This window comes from Electrona antarctica, assembly GCF_951216825.1.
Source record: "Electrona antarctica genome assembly, chromosome: 4".
Classification (NCBI taxonomy): Eukaryota; Metazoa; Chordata; class Actinopteri; order Myctophiformes; family Myctophidae; genus Electrona; species Electrona antarctica.
In genome coordinates, this window is record NC_136809.1 from 11,484,054 (window position 1) to 11,503,899 (window position 19,846).

At 43.8% G+C, this 19,846-nt stretch overlaps 2 protein-coding genes across 2 annotated transcripts; one reads left to right on the plus strand and one right to left on the minus strand.

Moving 5' to 3' along the window:
* Window positions 1-951: 951 nt before the first annotated feature.
* LOC306921144 (serine/threonine-protein kinase Chk1-like) lies at window positions 952-1,851 on the minus strand (the record flags this gene model as incomplete). Its single annotated transcript, XM_079498255.1, has 1 exon — window positions 952-1,851. The coding sequence occupies one exon, from the start codon at window positions 1,849-1,851 to the stop codon at window positions 952-954; it is 900 nt and encodes a 299-aa protein (XP_079354381.1).
* Window positions 1,852-14,635: 12,784 nt separating this feature from the next.
* On the plus strand, window positions 14,636-17,440 carry LOC306921145 (eukaryotic translation initiation factor 5B-like; the record flags this gene model as incomplete). The annotated part of the gene is made up of 1 exon (XM_079498256.1): window positions 14,636-17,440. The coding sequence occupies one exon, from the start codon at window positions 14,636-14,638 to the stop codon at window positions 17,438-17,440; it is 2,805 nt and encodes a 934-aa protein (XP_079354382.1).
* Between the last annotated feature and the right edge of the window lie 2,406 nt (window positions 17,441-19,846).

Genomic DNA, 19,846 nt, shown 5'->3' on the forward strand with positions numbered 1-19,846 from the left:
GGACTATAGGTGTTGGAGTTCAAAGCTTAATTTGTATCTAATTCCTGTCCTTCAAATGCCACTCAACAATCGGAATGAGTGTTTTCTTTTGAATAGGCTACAAACATGAATACATTGAAAAACACCAAGTTGCTAGGCAACATAATTTCATCAGTATCATGCCTCTATATTTTTCGCACAAATATCATTCTTCCACAAATCCGCTTTGACACTTGCTTTGCAATGCAAATTTTGACCTGTACAGTCTGGAAACAAGACATCAAATTAGTATGTTTTTGTTCATAATTGCCCATACTGTATCAATACATAGCAACCATTATAAACAATGCTTTGATTTGTAATGTTTGCATTGTTTTGCATGTTGTAAGACAGAGAACTATACAATACTACACCACTGGTTCTCAACATATGGGTCTGGGGACCACCAGGGGGTCCAAATGTTACGGTAGTCTGTAAAATAAACACAGTGGCCCAGAGAAAATGGGCCCTGTCGTGGCCCTGATGCATACCAAACTGGGGTCAATGAAATGAAAGTGTTTGAGCATCAATGAACTACAATGGACATTCTTTGATGTGAGCTGGGAGTGAGTTCCATAGGGAGGGGGTTGCCCCATGTCACTGGTGCTGTTGTTTGTCTGGACTCTTATCTGTGACCATCAGCGATGCTGGTTTGGGGTCCAACCTCCCCTGACAGGGTCAACCATATTGACCCTGTCAGGGTTTGAACCCCCACCCACCAGTATCGCTCTCAAGGTCACTGAGTCACTCAAGCCTCTCCACCACGGCAAGGTCACAGCAAGAGGAGAGGATTTTTTTTTTTTTTTTTTTTTAATATATTTAGCCAGCTCAAGTCTGAGCTCAAATGTCACTCTGGCAATTATTGGGTGCAATACTGGAGCCCATGAGCAAGTTCCTTTATCGACCATGTTCTTTAAACCATAATATTAGACTTCACAGCTGGTTCGGGGTATCTGTTTTTGTGCAGATCGCAGGGAGTGCAGGTTTCCACCGGAACTGGGTCTGGGTGAACCAATGGTGGCGCTTTATGTCCGGGATGGAGATGCGCCCCTCTGGACTGGCCAGTAGTAGTTTAAACAGCAGACTAAGTGGTGCGAGATGGATTTCGTTCCAAGGTGTCAACTTGAAGTAAGTTTTCTTCTCGAGCCAGTGTAGATACTCCTGACATGTGTCGCTGGCCTGATCCCAGGGCAGCTTTCCGGTCAGCATGGCGGTCAGAACCACCCCACAGGACCACAGATCTGCAGGCGGGCCTCTGTACCCCGTCCGGTACGCGAGAACCTCGGGGGCCACGTACGCACGTGACCCACAGCACCGGCTGAGGAGACGCTCGCTGCCGCCACGACGGAACACGGCGGCGAAACCGAAATCGGTCAGCTTCAGGTTGTCTCTCTCGTCCAGCAGGATGTTCTCGGGCTTGATGTCTCTGTGCGTGACGCCCAGACCGTGCAGGTACTCCACTGCCGCCATCAGCTGCACAAAATACCTGTGAGCTTGTGGCTCTTCCAGCCCCACGCCAGGCGGTATTCGGTCGAACAGGTCTCCTCCACTGCAGTACTCCAGGAACAGATAGGCCGTCCGGCCGTCGGTCCGCTGGCCAAGGAAGCGTACGATGTTGGCGTGTTTGACAGCCTTGTGGATGCAGATCTCCTGCTTGATGTCAGCGCTGCACTGTTCGTTCTGGGAGGTGTCCACCACCTTCACGGCAACAGTCTCCTCAGTCTGTTTGTTGACCAGCATTCTGACCTCTCCAAAGGTTCCCTGTCCTAACACCTGGAGCACCGTCCAACCCTGTGGCGAGTTCATCATGTTGGAGTTGGAGATGAATTCCATAATGAGAAGTTGTATGATCACTTTACATGAATCTTAAATACCCCACTCCGCCCCGCCCCAAACAGCGACCGGTGTCCACAAAGCCGCGTGGCCTCCATAGCAACCGCGCGCGGCTTCCATAGCAACCGCGCGTTGCTAGTGTAGGATACATAGCAACCGCGCGCGGCTTCCATAGCAACCGCGCGGTTGCTATGTAGGCCTACACTAAGCAACCGCGCGGTTGCTTAGTGTAGGCCTACATAGCAACCGCGCGCGGCTTCCATAGCAACCGCGCGTTGCTGGTGTAGGCCTACATGGCAGCACGTAAACAAGCAAAGCATGCGTTAATTTATCAACGTTATAATAATAATAATAATAATAATAATAATAATAATAATGTATTATTGTTAGTCTATGGTTGGGACTGTGTTGCTGTGTGTGTGCATTTTAAGGTCAAGCCGGGGGGAAGCAGTTCCGGGGTTAGGCCGGAAGCACGTTGGCTAGTTTGGGTCTGGGTTTGTTGTGTTGTAATAGCAGAGGTGAGAGTCCCAGCCATTAATTTGCCATTCTGACTGTGTTTGCCTCGTTATTTGATTAAAGTAGATTAATTGAAAGAAGGTTGTCATGTCGTTTGATGAGACGAACCGAATCCTACTCGGCATTACAATAATAATAATATAAAGTTGTTGTTGGTGCACTGGTGGTAAGTAAGTTAGGCAACGTTAGCATTTACTACCTGCCTCACCTTAATCCATGAGGATATGATCCACGAGGAATATTGAAGGCTAACAAAATCTAATATCCACACAATCTTTGGCTTCGGTGTATAAACTCACTAATAAAGGTTCAGCTAAGTGGCAGCGGTGGCCGAACGGTTTGCGTAGCGGTCTTGTTATCGGAAGGTCGCCAGTTCGAATCCCCGGACCGGCACGTTAAAATTACCACCGCTGAAGTGCCCTTGAACCCCTACCATGAAATGTTCTATGAGCAGGGTCTGGCTGTAAACAAGCATTCACCCTGGGTAAACAAAGAACGTTGCTTTGCTAACGTTATTTCACGTTTTTTCAGCCCCTAATAGCAAACATAGTGGCAGCGGTGGCCGAACGGATAGCGGAGCGGATAGCGGAGCGGAGCGGAGCGGTCTTGATACCGGAAGGTCGCCAGTTCGAATCAGCTGTCCGACACGTTAAAATTACCACCGCTGAAGTGCATTGAACCATTACGGCATTGAACCATTACGGCATTGAACCACTACGATGAAATGTGTTCTATGAGCAGGGCCTGGCTGGAAACAAGTTCTTGAGCTTAGCCCAGATACCCTGGGTAAATATAGTAATCATTTCATTTCAAACATGATCATAAAGTACATTATAATCATAAACATAATTGTTTGCTTTTCGTTGTTCAGTGTTGTTAAGTGTTCCTCAGGACCCCCACATTGATGCACCCCCATTTGAAAGTATGTAAATACCAGGGGCCTCCATAAGGGAAGAGTTGTGTTGAGAATGAGATCTTTCTAACTAGTGATAGATCCAGTGATATAGATCCATGTCATCATCCAGAAACCCCTAATGATGTATCATATTTCATATAAACAAACTGGTTTTAGCCAATCTCTTCAACTAGTATGGCTACCAAAACATTATATATTATATATAGTATATATTACTATATATATATATATATATATATATTACTATATATATATATATATATAGTATTTTCTTATTACCTTGTTTATGAAACACAGTCAGCTCTAGTGTAATCGATGGGGGCTTATGGACTAAAATCTTTCAGTCATGAGATTTTATTTATGGAGACTCGCCTGTTCTCAGAGTAGGGTCTGGGCCGGGGAGCCCCAGGGGTCAACGACCCAGACCCTACTCTGAGAATCCCTGTCATAGTCCATGTAATGTATACGGAACTGGAAACCGCAGTAGCAAACACCTGAGTTAAAGTTTGTCAATGATGATTCATTGTTCCTTTTTTAGGTGGGAAGCCAACAAAAGGATCCTCACCATGGAGACTGGAGAGCATCGCCTAAAGACGGGTATTACATCACTACATCTTTACACAGGCCTGTCACAACTATTACATCATTGTCTAATCACAGTTATATGAGATAATTGCAGTTATCGTTAACATGTCGTAAATAGCAGATCTACTACATGTCACGTTTCTTATCTGCCCTGTGTGCAATGTTTGTTTACAATGCCTAGAAGGCAGAAAGGCATGTACATTTGTAGTCATATGTTCCATTGTTCAATGCCAAAACACTTCGTTAATCATGGTTATTTGTATGACAATTAATCGTCACTAAAGGTTCATGATCGTGAGAGTCCTCAGACTGAGACCCATTCTACAAATGCCTTCTAAACCAGTAGTTCTTTCGTTCTACTTTTGACCCTTCTGGCGTAGTGATACTGGACACAAAAAGTAGTTTCATGTGACAGAGGGGTCAAAGACAAGTTGAACGCAATTTGCGCTATATGGGAGAAATAGGTCAACAATAAAAATGACGCTAGTTGTGTGGATTAATTTATTTTTAATGAGTGGCCCCCACACCCCCACCAAAACCCCCATCAGCTCTACCTGGCACAAATTGGTTATAACCCCAGACTGGGCTAAAACAGGAGAGATATTTATTAAGCCAATTTGTGTCCAAGACGTCTCCAGACATCCTTAGAATTATCTAACTCCTACATAACTATGAATAGCACCCACTGCGAGGACAAAACCTACAGTAAATACTCCAACAACAACAACAACAACAGAATATCGGGCAATAATAATGGCCCCTACACGTACTGTATATGTTTTGTAAGCTAGAACACTGGAAAGGAACATTTTTAATATGGTCAATGAATGAAATTACATTTCAAATACATTTTCAATTTTCCTCTCAAGCTTTACTCGATTTTATTGTCTCCACCAGGCCGAAGGCATGGGGAGAGAGTATGTTTTGCACTCCGTCCGTGTGTGTGTCCGTCCGTCCGTCCTTCTGTCCGTCCGTTACCAGCTAATCTCCGGCACAGTTAACCCGGTCGATGCCAAACTTTGCACACACACTCCCTGGATGCCAACGATGAACCTCTGCCCCACATTTTCCAGAACGGCCTGTTATAGCGCCACCATGAGGCAGCTTTTCACATTTTTTACCTAAAACTGCACCGATCTGCGTGAAACGTTGCATGCACACTCCCTAGAGGCCAAGGACAAACCTTTGACCTGCATTTTCCGCATCTGCCTTTTATAGCGCCACCAGGAGGCCGACTTTTGTAAAACACATTTTTTGATATTACTCCTCCAGATTCTGTCCAAAAATCTCACAAATCGTTACACAGTATCTATATGGTCAAGTGCTCAAGTCGGATCTGTCCGATATTTCATATTCCATCCTAATTGGCTATAATTGGCTTTCACAGTTTGCAAGATTGCCCCGTTTTGAACAAAAGCCTCAAATCATGAAGGCAGCATGCAATTTACGTGAAATCTTTCACACATTTTCTTACTAGGCTGAGGAATATATCCCACCCTTTTCACATTGGCCTGTTATAGCGCCACCAACAGGTTGATTTTTGCAAAACACATTTTTGGAACAAAATGCCTCAAATCATCCAATTGCCATCAAAGGCAAACATGTTTATATTACTCCTAAACATTTTGCCAAACATCTCACACAGTCCTATCCTCCTGGTGGAGACCTGTGCCCAGAAGGGCACTTTTTCTAGTTTTCATTGATTTTGTTCTGTTGTGAAGTGCATTGCATCAATCCATTTCTGAAAGAGCCTACTGAACTGAATATATTGAAATATACATCTCGACTGAAGTGTCGAATGAATCCAAATGAGTTGTAGAGACCATTCCAGTTCCAGTATAAAGACAGTGAATGAGTGTATTTTATGTGTTTTGACGTGCAGGGACAGAGCTGGATGATGTGAAGCGTCTGTTGAAGAGTAGTGGAGGCAGCCTCCCTCATTCTCCCACCAGCACACTGCCTGTCCCTAAGAAGGCCAGTGTGGATGCCAGGACCATGCCTGATGGCTCCAACACAGGTAGCAGCAACAGACCTAATTCAATATACTTTATATTTTGGCATTTAGCAAGCAGATTCTCTTATTTGCAAACTGTTAAACAGTGGTGGAAAAATACTCGTGGCTTTGCTGTTGCACTCCATTGCCAACAACCAGAGCAAAGTGATATTTGGTGAGGGCTCATGTCATGATCTGATCATGGTTACTGTCCACATCCCAGGGAGAGTATCACTCACCAGGGACTCATTTCGATCGCATGATCAGTTTTTAGTTTTGGTCTTAAGGCTATGTCGTATGGTAAAGGAGTACTTTTGGACTGATTTGAAAAGTGTAGATAAAAATAGTTCCTGGAGAAAAGACAATAGATTTTAATATTCAAAATCTATTATTCATGTCAATTTGTGATATAGCCCACTGACTCTTTCGAGGAGACTGCAAAAAATGTCTGCTGATGAACGTGCCAAATGTCTAGAGAAGAATAAGGTAAATATTTTATTTGAATATAAGTTTAACATATCTTTATTTTTAGTCAGTGAATATGAATGGGACATCCCTTGAAGAGACATACAGGAACTGATTTTGGTGCTCATGAAATCATATAGTAATATAGCAGGAAATATGTTCAATAGTAATGAGCACCGGGTGGCTTTGGGTGTTTTTGTACAGTTTTTGGAGTTAAATTAACACTGGAGACTCCATGTGTACATTATTTCTGTATGTGCCTGCAAACAAAGCAAGCCCCTGACTTTGTTTTTGAGTCACAACTGCTTCTATTTACTGTCCAGTGCAGCTGCTGCATGGCCAGGATGGAGAAAAACGTTTGTTTTGACAGCTAAAGAATTGATATTTTAGAACACAAAACCGAAATGATACGATTCAAGTGATTAGAAAGCTACTTCTGTGTCCGGGGAGAACACACCTCATTTAAATCTAGGACTACGGGGTCGGGACACAAACCTGTTTCAGTTTGGCCTCACAGATCAAAATCGATTGCTGGATTAATAAGAAACTCTCAGGTTCTGGCAACAGATTTGGCATAGATTATTTGGTTTACAAATCTGTGTACAGAAACGCTCCTGATGCTTTTATTGGTGTTCATTCATTTCATTGATAAGATAGACCTACAAATTGAAGCACTGCTGTCATTTCATGTTGTAATAAATATGCATATTCAAGGCCAATCATTTATGCTTTTATTTTAAGATTCTTTATTTACAATTTGAAATTGCACTATAAAGTCTGGGGTTGGTCAAAGATTTTGATCTGATCTTAGTCATATTTCTTATGAAAGCAATAAGGTATTATTTTGACAGACAGGTTAGTGCTGCATAATGTAACTGTTTTTATATTGTCCAGTAGAGGTCACCAGAGATTCCTAAATGGCAATATTTTTTAATATTTTATTACTTGTTTTTAAAGCTTACATCTGTAATGTAGTCCCTACAAGCCTGGCCGCTGCCTGAGATCATCCAGCAAAACCCTATTGAAGGTTCCAAAATCTTGCCTTATTACAAAAGGCGACCGGGCCTTTGTTGAACGGGCCCCTCGGCTTTGGAAACTCTTTGGCAAACTCAGTATCCTCTTTATCTCAGTGAAAAACTCACCTTTATTGCACAGCCTTTCTATGAAATGTATTGTGATGTTTTTATTCTTATTGTATTTTTACTGCTATTATTATCTGTAAAGCACTTTGTAAACTTGTTTTTGGAAAGGTGCTATATAAATAAAGTTATTATTATTATTATTATTATTATTATTATTATTATTATTATTATTATTATTATTATTATTATTATTATTATTATTATTATTATATTATAGACGTCACCAGATTTCTCCTCTCATCCACTTGTATTCAGTTGCTCACCCAGCGCATGAGGCGTTCTTCTGGGTTGGAAGCAAGGAATCTTAGAGAAGGAAGTGTCATGGTCACGTGACTGTCTGTGCTGCATCATTACACTTTCATGGGAGCCAAATCTCGCACCGGAAGTTACATGAATACAAAGCAGTGAATGGAGCAAGCTTGACCAGCTCATAACACACATTATTTATGAACCATTGAGATGAGACCTGTGTCATATAATCGGTTGATTTGGCTGCCAGACAGGAAAGGGTGGACAGTCTCGCAATACTTGCCAAGTTCAGAAACGTACTTCCGGGTGCAGTTTGAAAAAAAAAAACTCCATTTCATATACCTTGGTTGGAAAACTGTCCATTCTGAGATTGGTATTGTGCCATACGGGAACACATGTTCATAGGGTGACCTGTGACCACATTCTGGATTCCCAGAAAGAGGACAAATGCGTGTGTGCTTGTGTCGTGCATGTGCGTGTGCATGTGTTGTGCATACGCAAAAACAAAATGCGGGTCGTGGTTCTGTTTGAATTGAAAGTTCAAATGTCAAAATGATCTATAACTAAAGGGTTAAGCTCCTAAATTCAATCAAATATGCAGTGGCTTTCAAAGGGGTTCCTTGAGGGGGTTCCAAATGGAACCCTTACAGTTGGTACTAGTCATGGCTGCCAGTTCCGACCTTTCTTCTTATTTTCTTCCTGGAAATAAAAACGGCTGGCCGGGTTTCCGAGGCTAGTTCCGACCTGATGTTGTGTGGGAGTTCAGACTGTTCCAGACCGTACTGAATAACTGCTAGTTTGCATAACGTCTTGAGACTAGGACTGAAGTCTAAGACATACAGGTCAGTGGATTCGTTGTCTCCTCCAAAGAGGATGACACGATCTCCCACCATGCAACAGCACATCCTGCACGTCTGAGATGGGCCTTCCCCCTTGAGCTCAACCTTCTTCCAGGAGAAGGTCTCTGGACTGAATTTCCACAGATCATTGAAGTACTGCTTCTTGTAATATCCACCAAATATGTACAGCTCTCCATTGTAGGCACCTGCTAAATGAGCCTTGCGTCCTTCTGGTAGAAGCTGTGTAGAAGGTGTGTTCAGCAAGTGGTTGCTCTCTGTGTCAAACACTCTGATGCTGTTGTGGTACTGATTCCCCCTGCAGCCCCCAAATATAAACATCTTTGTCCCGATGATGGTGGCAGAGTGACCGTTTGAAGCAGGAGGTGGAGTTCCTCTGGTGTTAATTGCAGACCAGACCATTGTGGTGGTGTCCAACTTGTACATGTTATTACTGTTTCCAGTCGTTCATATGTATCCTCCATGAATATACATGACCTTCCCCAAGACACAGGCTGAGTGGTGGCCCCTCCCCTCTGGAACAGACCCAGATACCTGTGGTTTGAACATTGTGTGGGCGTCGACATCAAATGCATAAAGCATGTTGGAGTAACGTGCGTGTCTCCATCCTCCCCAGATGTAGATGGTATCTTCTATCAGCACAGCTGTGTGGCCCCAGCGCCCGGAGGAAAACCTCAGGCGATGTTCTCCTCTTCCAGGGGTCACTGCAGGGGTAAACGTCCAGAGCGTGGGGTTGTGCAACGTCCGAATGGGGACACTTTCCCCTGTCAGGTGATAAGAAGCGGCCTGCTCACTCAAAATACGCGTTGAGAGCTTATAGATCGGCTATTTTTGCTGCACAACGTGATCCTTTCTTTCACGGCTTGGTTGAAATTGGGGTATTTTGTTTTAATTTTGGGTTACCCAGTCCCCCAAAAAGAGGGAGGGAGGCAGGCAGGCAGACAAGTCGCTGAATGAATGCAGCCACTAGTAGCCAGTAGTGCACTAATGCGGTTTTACAGCAAAATTTGTTGTGCTCTATAAACTCACAGTAAGAGAGATGAGAAATAAAGAAAGAGTACAGCCACTAATGCAGTTGCCAGTTCTACAGCAAAATATTGGGGGTATTTTGTTTTAATTTTGCTGTAATTTTGGGGTACCCATACTACCCAGTCCCATTTTTATTTGGCCATTTCTTAAAAACAGGGTACCATGGTTATTAAGGTGTGTGTGTGTGTGTGTGTGTGTGTGTGTGTGTGTGTGTGTGTGTGTGTGTGTGTGTGTGTGTGTGTGTGTGTGTGTGTGTGTGTGTGTGTGTGTGTGTGTGTGTGTGTGTGTGTGTGTGTGTGTGTGTCAAAGACTTTCAGGAAACAACAGGCTGTCTGCCTGTTGGTTGGTGGTGGATGATAAGGTGACTCCTGTGGCACCGTGGCCCTGCTGCACTCCATTGGCAACAACCAGAGCAAAGTGACATTCGGTGAGGACACATCTGATCATGGCTACGGTCTGTCCACATCCCAGGGTTCATCACTCACCAGGGACACATTTCAAAAGGTGGGGAATCATAATGTGAATGCTGTTGCATGTGGGATGGTGAATATCGTTAGAGTTTTGATCCAGCAGCTTTTATTTTCACATTATTTCCCATATAAGTTCTGCTTTCAGAGACTTGAAAATTAGCTTTATATTAGATGGATAAGCCAACATGGTGAACTGTGTGTGTCTGCATGAGGTTGGTCTTATTTATGGCGTACACTAGACTACACTACTGTATTTTGTGCTTGACCACAATGTTATTTAGATCACATGTCGGGAGACAGATGCTAGGTTTGATGTTTACCTGGCTGGTATCCTAGTTGCTTTTGAAGCACTAGATTGTTCACTTTGCACTCTATGTGACCATTTACTGCCATTTAACTATGTTTTATGCCATTTTCTGTGACTTGGTACTTGTAAATCACTCTGCTATATGCCTAAATTATATTTGTCTATGTTTGTCTGGAGCTAATATTCCAAACCACTGTACCAGTCGGCAACAAACTTATTTATTTTCTGTTTCATGCTTTTTGAAACTATAATTTGATGTAATAATGGCAGTCAATGGGTTTCTAATCGGCTGAAACCTTCCCAATATGTGAAGTCGCACGCAGGCTGCTCACAAGAAGTCAGAGATCCACATCCACACTGTTGCCCATGTGACTCCTGAGAGTGCATGATTTGTTTTTAGTTTTTGTCTTAAGGCTATGTTGTATGGTAAAGGAGTCCATTTGGACTGATTTGAAAAGTGTAGATAAAAATAGTTCCTGGAGAAAAGATAATGTATTTTAATATTTAATGTTCAAAATCTATAATTCATGACAATTTGTGATATAGGCCAGAAAAGTAGTAGTTTAATAAATAATGGAATTTAAAAACTGGGCGGCAATTATGTAAAGATGCATGACTCATGAGTCATCGATGCGTGATTTAAACATGTCTTTGTGTCCTGTGATAGACTGTGCCTCAGCCCTGAAGACGTTTAAACATGTCTTTGTGCCCTGTGATAGACTGTGCCTCAGCCCTGAAGACTGAGGCACAGTCTCCTCAAAGTTTTTCGAGGAGACTGCAAAAATGTCTGCTGATGAACGTGCCAAATGTCTAGAAGAATAAGGTAACGCATTTAATTTAGTTTTTGAATATAAGTTAACATCTTTATTTTTAGTCTGTGAATATGAACGTGCCATCCCTCGCAGAGACATACAGGAACTGATTTTGCTGCTCATCATAAAATCATATAGTTATATTAATATAGCATAACATATGTTCAATAGTAATGAGTAATGAGTATTCTGTGTTTGTACAGTTTTTGGAGTTAAATTGACACTGGAGGCTCCATGTGTAAATTGTTTGTGTATGTGCCTGCAAACAAAGCAAGCCCCTGACTTTTTGAGTCACAACTTCTTCTATTTAGTCCTGACGTGACCTCTTACACAGTGAGGAGGTCCAGTACAGCTGCTGGTCTGGATGGAGAAAAATGTTTTGACAGCTGAACAATTGATATTTGAATCATGAAATGGAACGTTGGAACGTGCTCGGAATTTGGTACTGTTTCCAACCAGTGAGTAGTGTACAGTGATTAGTAGAGATACAGGCAAAGTAGAGTAGAGAAGTAGAGATACAGGCAAACACGCAAATGAACACTTTAGCGACCAATGCAACACCGATTGACCAAAATGATACGATTCAAGCGATTAGAAAGATACTTCTTTTCTGAAAATGAAAAATGCTTAATAAAATACTTCTGTGTCTGGGGAGAACACCTCGTTTAAATCTGGGACTACGGGCTGGGTTGGGACACAAACCTGTTTCAGGTTTGGTATAGATGCTTTGGTTTACAAATGTGTGTACAGAAACACTTCTGATGTTAATTTATTTCATTGATAAGATAGGCCTACAAATTGAAGCACTGCTGTCATTTAATTTTGTAATAAATATGTATATTCAAGTTTATTAAAAAATTGAAATAATGATTTGAAACTTACTTACTTACTTACGCCTATAGCCCAACTTTGGACATAGGCCACGAACAAGAGCTCTCCAGACATCCCGGTCCTGGGCCATCTTCTCCAGCTGTCCCCATGTGTGGCCAGATCTCTTCACATCTGCATCCAGGTCACGGCGCCAGGTGTTTCGTGGTCTGCCCCTCTTCCTTTTCCCCTGTGGGTTCCAGAACAGGGCATGTCTTGTGATGCTAGATGCAGGCTTGCGAAGAGTGTGGCCGATCCATCGCCAGCGCCTCTGGATGATTTCTTCCTCCACCGGGTGTTGACTTGTTCGCTGCCACAGTTCCCGGTTACTGATGTGGTTTGGCCAGCGTATTCGGAGGATTCTTCTGAGGCAGGTGTTTATGATTGTCTGGATTCTTGCCATGGTGTTTAGAGTTGTTCTCCAGGTTTCTGCTCCGTACAGCAGGACCGGCTTCACCATAGAATTAAAAATCCTGATCTTTGTGTTAATGGGAAGATCTGAGGCTCCCCAGACATTCTTCAGCTGATGGAAAGCTGCTCTTGCCTTGCCAATTCTGACTTTTACGTCGGCATCTGTTCCGCCCTGTTTGTCGACAACACTGCCTAGGTGAAACTCTCCACCTCCTCTAGTGCTTCACCTTCTAGTTTGATGGGAGTATCGGGGGTAACACTGTCTGTATTTATTTTGAGGACCTTGCTCTTTCCTCTGTGGATGGTGAGGCCAAGGCGTGTTGAGTTTGATGAGACTATGTTGGTTTTCTCTTGCATTTGGTGGTGAGTGTGGGAAAGAAGGGCCAGGTCATCAGCAAAATCAAGGTCATCTAACTGTGTCCAAAGTGTCCACTGGATGCCATTTCTTTTCTGCGCTGTGGATGTCTTCATGACCCAGTCGATGGCCAACAGGAACAGAAAAGGTGACAATAAACAGCCTTGCCTCACCCCTGTCCTCACATGGAAGGCATGGGTGAGTTGCTGCCCGTGTACCACCCTGCAGGTCAGCCCTTCATAGGAGTTCCTGATAATGTTGGTGATCTTCTCAGGTACCCCATAGTGTCTCAGCAGTCTCCAGATGTTCTGTCTATCCACACTGTCAAACGCCTTCTCGTAGTCAATAAAATTAACATAGAGAGGCGAGTTCCACTCCAAAGATTGTTCCAGAATGATCCGCAACGTTGCGATCTGGTCTGTGCAGGATCTATTCTTACGGAAACCAGCTTGATGGTCTCGGAGGTGTGGGTCAACAGCCTCTTTCATCCTGTTTAAGAGCACTCTGTTGAAGGTCTGTCCCGAAATAGAGGGTAGAGCATTTCGACGCTGGTCTCAACGTCAGCTTTCTTATGAAAGCCTAGTTTAAATACAGTATTTTTTTGACAGACAGGCTAGGGCTGCATAATGTAACTGTTTTTACATTGTCCAATAGAGGTCACCAGAGATTCTTAAATGGCCATAGTGGAAGACATTCTATTGATTGATATGCACACGACTGCCATCTTGCCAGCAAGGTGCTACCTAGGTGCAACTTCCCATAGACAGCCCATTCATCCAAACAGAAAAGTCCTATTTAATTGTATTAAATAACGTCAAACTCACCAACATTGCACACATGGGCTGTTGAGTGATAGTCAACGAGCACTTCCAAACTCCAGAAAAAAATCACACCCGTGTGAACTGAGTGGTGCGACGTCACACACTAACCATAGCAACCATGCTCACGTGGCCCCACATACAGGTACACACATACACAGATACATACAGACAAAGCTGGTTATTGGAGTGGTTTGCACCACTCAAAAAAATCATCTGCAAGGAATTTCTTGACACACATTGAATGGGCTGTCTATGGGAAGTTGCACCTAGGTAGCACCTTGCTGGCAAGATGGCAGCTAATCAATTGCACTAGCTGTTCCCTCATCCACACTGATGCTGAAACACTCATCCATGCTTTCATCACTTCCAGACTCGACTACTGCAATAGCCTCCTGTACGGCGTCACCACCAAGGTTCTCAAAAAACTACAGTATGTTCAAAACTCTGCCGCCTGCCTGCTCACCAGAACCCGATCCAGGGACCACATCACACCTGTCCTCTGTGAACTCCACTGGCTCCCAGTCAAGTAGAGATACTCACCATCTTATACAAAGCCGTCAACAACCAGGCCCCACCCGCTCCCTCAGGTCAAGCATAGCCAACCAACTGGAACCCGACAAGTCCAACAAGCGAAATTGGGGAGACAGGGCCTTTGCAGTGGCCGCCCCTTCACTGTTGAACTCACTCCCAACTCACATCAGAGCTGCCCCTACCTTCGAAACGTTCAATAGCACACTCAAAACCTTTGAGTGTGCTTTTGTCAAACCCCACCTTCTCAGACTTGCCTTTCCTAAATAATCCCCCCGCTTAAGGGACACAGAGAGACACATACAGAAATCTCCATGATATCACATTTGTGACATCAGACAAGAACTCAGTCAACAAATATATGTGTTGTACAGTGGGTCTTCATCATTTGGGCAACCTTCTTCTTGAATGTGAGACTATGATAAAGAGCTGGTGACGTACAGTTTTGTATTTCTATCGAAATGGGCAAGAAACAAGGTAAAGGGAAGAAAGGGAACCGTGATGAAGAGGAGAGTGACATGGAGAAAATCAAAGGTCAGACAGAAGAGAAGGCTCTTCCAACTGTCCCCGTTTCCTCTGACTCTGGGTCTCATTCTCACCAAAAGACCATGGGAGACAAGAACACGGACAAGAACAAGAAGAAAGGACCAAGTAAAGCCTCAGTGAAACACATTAAGGAAGCACTGGCCAAGATTGAAGAGGAGAAGGAGCGAGTGAAGAGAGAGGAAGAGGAGGAACGGAAGAGATTAGAAGAGCAGGAACAACAGAGACTGGAGCAGGAGCGCCTTGAACAAGAGAGGAAAGCGAAGAGGAAACAAAAGGAGAAAGAGAGGAGGGAGAGACTGAAGAAAGAAGGAAAATACCTCAACAAGGCTCAGAGAGAGGATAGAGCCAGAGCCGAGGCTACGCTCAGAATACTACAGGCTCAAGGTGTTAAAGTGCCATCCAAGGACTCAAAAGAAGTGTCAAAGAAGAAGCCAGTGTATGGAGATAAGAGGAAGAAACGGATAATCATCGCTACGAACACACCTGAAGAAACTTCTGAGGTGACATCTCCGCTCTCTGAGGCTCTGGAACCTTTTTCCATTGAGACAGAGACGGTAACCACTCCAGTGGTGGACAAACCAGATACAGAGGTGGATGATGGGGAGGCCCAAACCAGCAGCGATGATGATAACTGGGAGGCCCTAGCCAGCAGCGATGAGGAGAAAGATTTAAGGAAGGGCCACATTGAGGTGAAGGAAACATCTGCTTCCGCTCAGCCCAAACAGTCCAATGCTCCCAGTGAGGCAGAAGGTGATGCTGAGGATGACGAGAAGAGCAATGAGGAAGAGAAGAGAGCGGTGGAGAAGGGGAGATTAGAGCAGCAGGGTAAAAAAGGAAAGAAGAGCAAACAGGACAGCAGATCGATAGAGAAACATGCCGAGAACATTTGTAACGTCGACCTGGACAAGCTCAGAGCTCCTGTCGTGTGTGTGCTAGGACACGTAGACACCGGAAAGACAAAGATCCTGGACAAGTTGCGTCACACTAAGGTGCAAGACGGCGAGGCAGGAGGAATAACCCAGCAGATCGGGGCCACCAACGTTCCTCTGGAAGCCATTATAGAACAGGCAAAGATTGTTCCAAGTTTTGACAAAGACAACATTAAGATTCCTGGAATGCTGATTATTGACACACCTGGACACGAGTCCTTCCGAAACCTGCGTAACAGAGGCAGTTCTCTGTGTGACATCGCCATCCTGGTTGTTGACATCATGCATGGGCTGGAAAAACAGACGCTGGAGTCCATCAATCTGCTGAAAGAGAAGAAGTGTCCCTTTATAGTCGCTCTCAACAAGATTGACCGTCTGTATGAGTGGAAGAAGAGTCCGGAGACGGATGTAGTTGCTACACTGAAGAAACAAAAAAGAAACACGAAAGGTGAGTTTGATCGGCGAGCCAAGGACATTGTTGTACAGTTCGCTCAGGAGGGTCTGAATGCTGCATTGTTCCATGAAAACAAAGATCAAAGAACGTTTGTGTCGCTGGTCCCCACCTCGGCCCACACTGGAGACGGAATAGGCAACCTGATTGCTCTGCTGGTGAAACTCGCACAGACCAAGTTAGCTAAGACATTGGCTCACAGTGACGAGCTCAGCGCTCAGGTCATGGAGGTCAAAGAGTTACCTGGAGAAGGAACCGCGATAGATGTGATTCTGATTAATGGTTCTCTAAGAGAAGGACAGACCATCATCGTTCCAGGAGTAGATGGACCAATCATCACACAGATAAGAGGACTTTTCCTGCCTCCTCCTATGAAGGAGCTCAGAGTCACAAACCAGTGTGTGCAGCATAAGGAGGTTTGCACGTCTCAGGGAGTGAGGATTACTGGCAAAAACCTGGAGAAGACTCTGGCAGGACTTCCCCTATTTGTAGCACATGGAGAAGATGAGATCCCGGCGCTAAAGAAAGAGCTTGACAAGCTGATTGTGGAGACAATTAATGCCATTGCCTTTAAAAAGAAGAAGAAGGGAGTTTATGTTCAGGCCTCCACAATGGGATCACTTGAGGCCTTACTGGAGTTCCTGCACACTTCTAATGTACCTTACGCTGGGATCAACATTGGTCCTGTAGACAAGAATGACATCGTGAAGGCTTCCACCATGCTGGAACACGACCCACTGTATGCAGTGATCCTGGCATTTGACGTTAAAGTGGGGAGGGACATGCAGGAGATGGCAGACAGTCATGGAGTGAGGGTGTTCTCTGCGGACATCATATACCATCTGTTTGACGCCTTCACCAAGTACAGAGCGGACTACACGAAGGCTAAACAAGAAGAGTTCAAACATATAGCAGTGTTTCCAGTGGAGCTGAAGATTATTCCTAATTCCGTCTTCAACTCCAGGGATCCCATATTAATCGGTGTGACTGTGGAGGCCGGAATCCTGCGACTGGGCACTCCGCTGTGTGTCCGACTGTGCCCCCCGCTGTGTGTCCCTGCCAAGGGCTTAGTGGACATCGGTATAGTAACCGGCATTGAGGTGAATCATAAGCCGATTGACTCTGCCCAGAAGGGTCAGGACATTTGTGTGAAAATTGACCCCATGCCTGGAGAGTCTCCCAAGATGGTGGGACGGCACTTTGAAGAGACTGATTGCATCGTCAGCAGGCTCAGTCGAGAATCCATCGATGCTTTGGAGAACTGGTTCCATGATGACATAGTGAAATCTGATTGCCAGCAGCTCATCAAGGAACTCAAAGGGACCTTTGGGATCATCTGAGACCCTGACCACTGCCGGACGGGAGTCACGACAAGACCCCACACACCCCTGTATAGGCCTATTCATATTGGGATCATCTGAGACCCTGACCACTGCCGGACGAGAGTCATGAGACCACCCACACACACCCCTGTATTGGCCTATTCATACAGTTTTAGGTAATGAGGTGACCACCAAAACGGGAAAAGGTGGAGCTGGCCTGTTCTGACATCACAACACTTCATATTTGGGTATGCCTGACACAGAACTCCATATATAGGAATAAAGGGACACAGAGAGACAGATACAGAAATCTCCATGGGCATGAAAGGGACACAGCCAGATGGGTTGAACGGGTACTGTGACACGGGTTCAATGGGTCTTGCATAGCCAGGGGGGGCAACTTCCATCATTACCGACTCGGTGCTCTACAGCCGGGCACTGGTCTATCATCCCAATTCACAGACAATATCCAGTCTAATATTATGATATTTATATAATGTTAATACTAGGGATGTCCTGATACGTTTTTTTGCTCCCGAACCGATTCCGATCATTTGAAAATGACGTGATTGGTCCCGATTTCCGAACACATGATCGGATCAGGACAACCCTACTTTATAGCGATGGGTTACATAATCTTGTATTAACGTTATGTAGGTTATTTGAGTTCAAGTAATGTGAAGATAGTATTGATCATTGCACTCAGTTAGTTCAGAAATTACATGGGTCTACTCTTCTGGGTGAAATTACTATAAGAACTCTAAAGTCCCCCCTAACACCCCTAAAAGCTCCCCAAAAAAGGACGCCCGCCACCATCGGTTCTTGTATTTGTTTTACTGAGGTTAGGTTAAGGTTAGGAACAAGTTCAGGCATAGTTTTACGGAAGTTACGTTTGGAATAAGTTATGTTTAGGGATAAGGTTAGGTTAGGCATAGTTTTACTGAGGTTACGTTTAGGATTACTCTTAAGTTTAGGCATAGTTTTACTGAGGTTACGTTTACTTTAGGACGATTGGTGACGATCGTTCTGAGGTCCTGGTCGTCGTATTTGACCGGATTTTGGGGCAAGTGTTCATGTATTCACTGCCAGAATGATCACGTGGGATCACTCACACGCTCTGTTGATTTCGTCGACTAATGACAAAAAATGTTCGTTGACTACTTTTTTCACTGGCTGTATGCTAAAAATATCAGATCTACAAGCTTGTTGTGAGCGTTGTTGAGCATGGTTGTTGAGCTTGTAGATCGGTTATTTTCAGCAAGTGTGAAATCAGTCATTACGACGGCTTCAAGGCCCGCCAAAATACATTTTAGTCGACTAAATCAACTGTAGAATTAGTCAACTAAAACTAGACTAACACTAAAACATTCCAGGTGACTAAAATGTGACTAAAACAAAATTAACTATTCAAGAGACAATGACTAAAACTGTCAAAATCAACACTGCTCCGCGAGGCTATATAGTAGGTTATATATAGGTCTATAACGTTATCTCCTGCACATATACTGTAGATGGGGTTGTCGCAGTTATTACACTATCGTCTCGTCGCAATTAGTTGAGATGATCGCAATTATTTTTGTCATAATCGTCATAATCGTGTCCATACTGAAAAATGTTCCTACATAAAAAACCTGAAATAGCAGATCTACAAGTTTCCAATGTGACACGTTGTAAACTTGTAGATCAGCTAATTCCGCTATTTTTTTTTTTTTAAAGATTTATAAAAATGTCAGTAATTTCTTGGTACATTTCAGTAAATTGTCATATCTGCCCCGTGCACTTTTCTATTACGAAGCCTAAAAAGCAGAAATGTAATTTCAATTCATATTAAATGTTCCAATGTTCCAAACGCAAAAAAACCCCACAATTAAATCATTAATGGCAATTATTTGAGTGACAATTAATGGTCAACTTCAATGTGTAATGGGGAGTGACAGGCCTATTCATATACAGAAGATGCGCTCTTACCAAGCTGTTCCACATAATCTCAGTCTCTATGGCTGCAGCGCCACACAGTGGTTTCATACTTAGGCTGCAACAGTTAGGCCCTCATTTATCAACCGTGCGTACGCCAAAATATGGGTGTACGCCGAAATTACCGCAATTTTCGGCATTTACGATTTGCGCCAACGTTTGAATTTGAACTTGAGCCAAGACAAAAACCACGTCTGGTCGGGAGCTGTCGTAGCTTTGTCCTCACCTGTTTTTCTGTCGTAGAACAGCGGAGCAGCATTGTTTGACCAGCTGAGAGGCTGTCACAGGCATCGAAACATATGTATTCACTCCTAAAATGTTTATATAAAACTGTATAGGTATGTATATGGGCTAAATGTAAAAAAGAAAAAAAAAGTAAAGGAATACTTCTTTGTGTCATATGAAATTAGTAGGAGATTTCCAACTTTACAAGCAAGCAATTAAAATCGC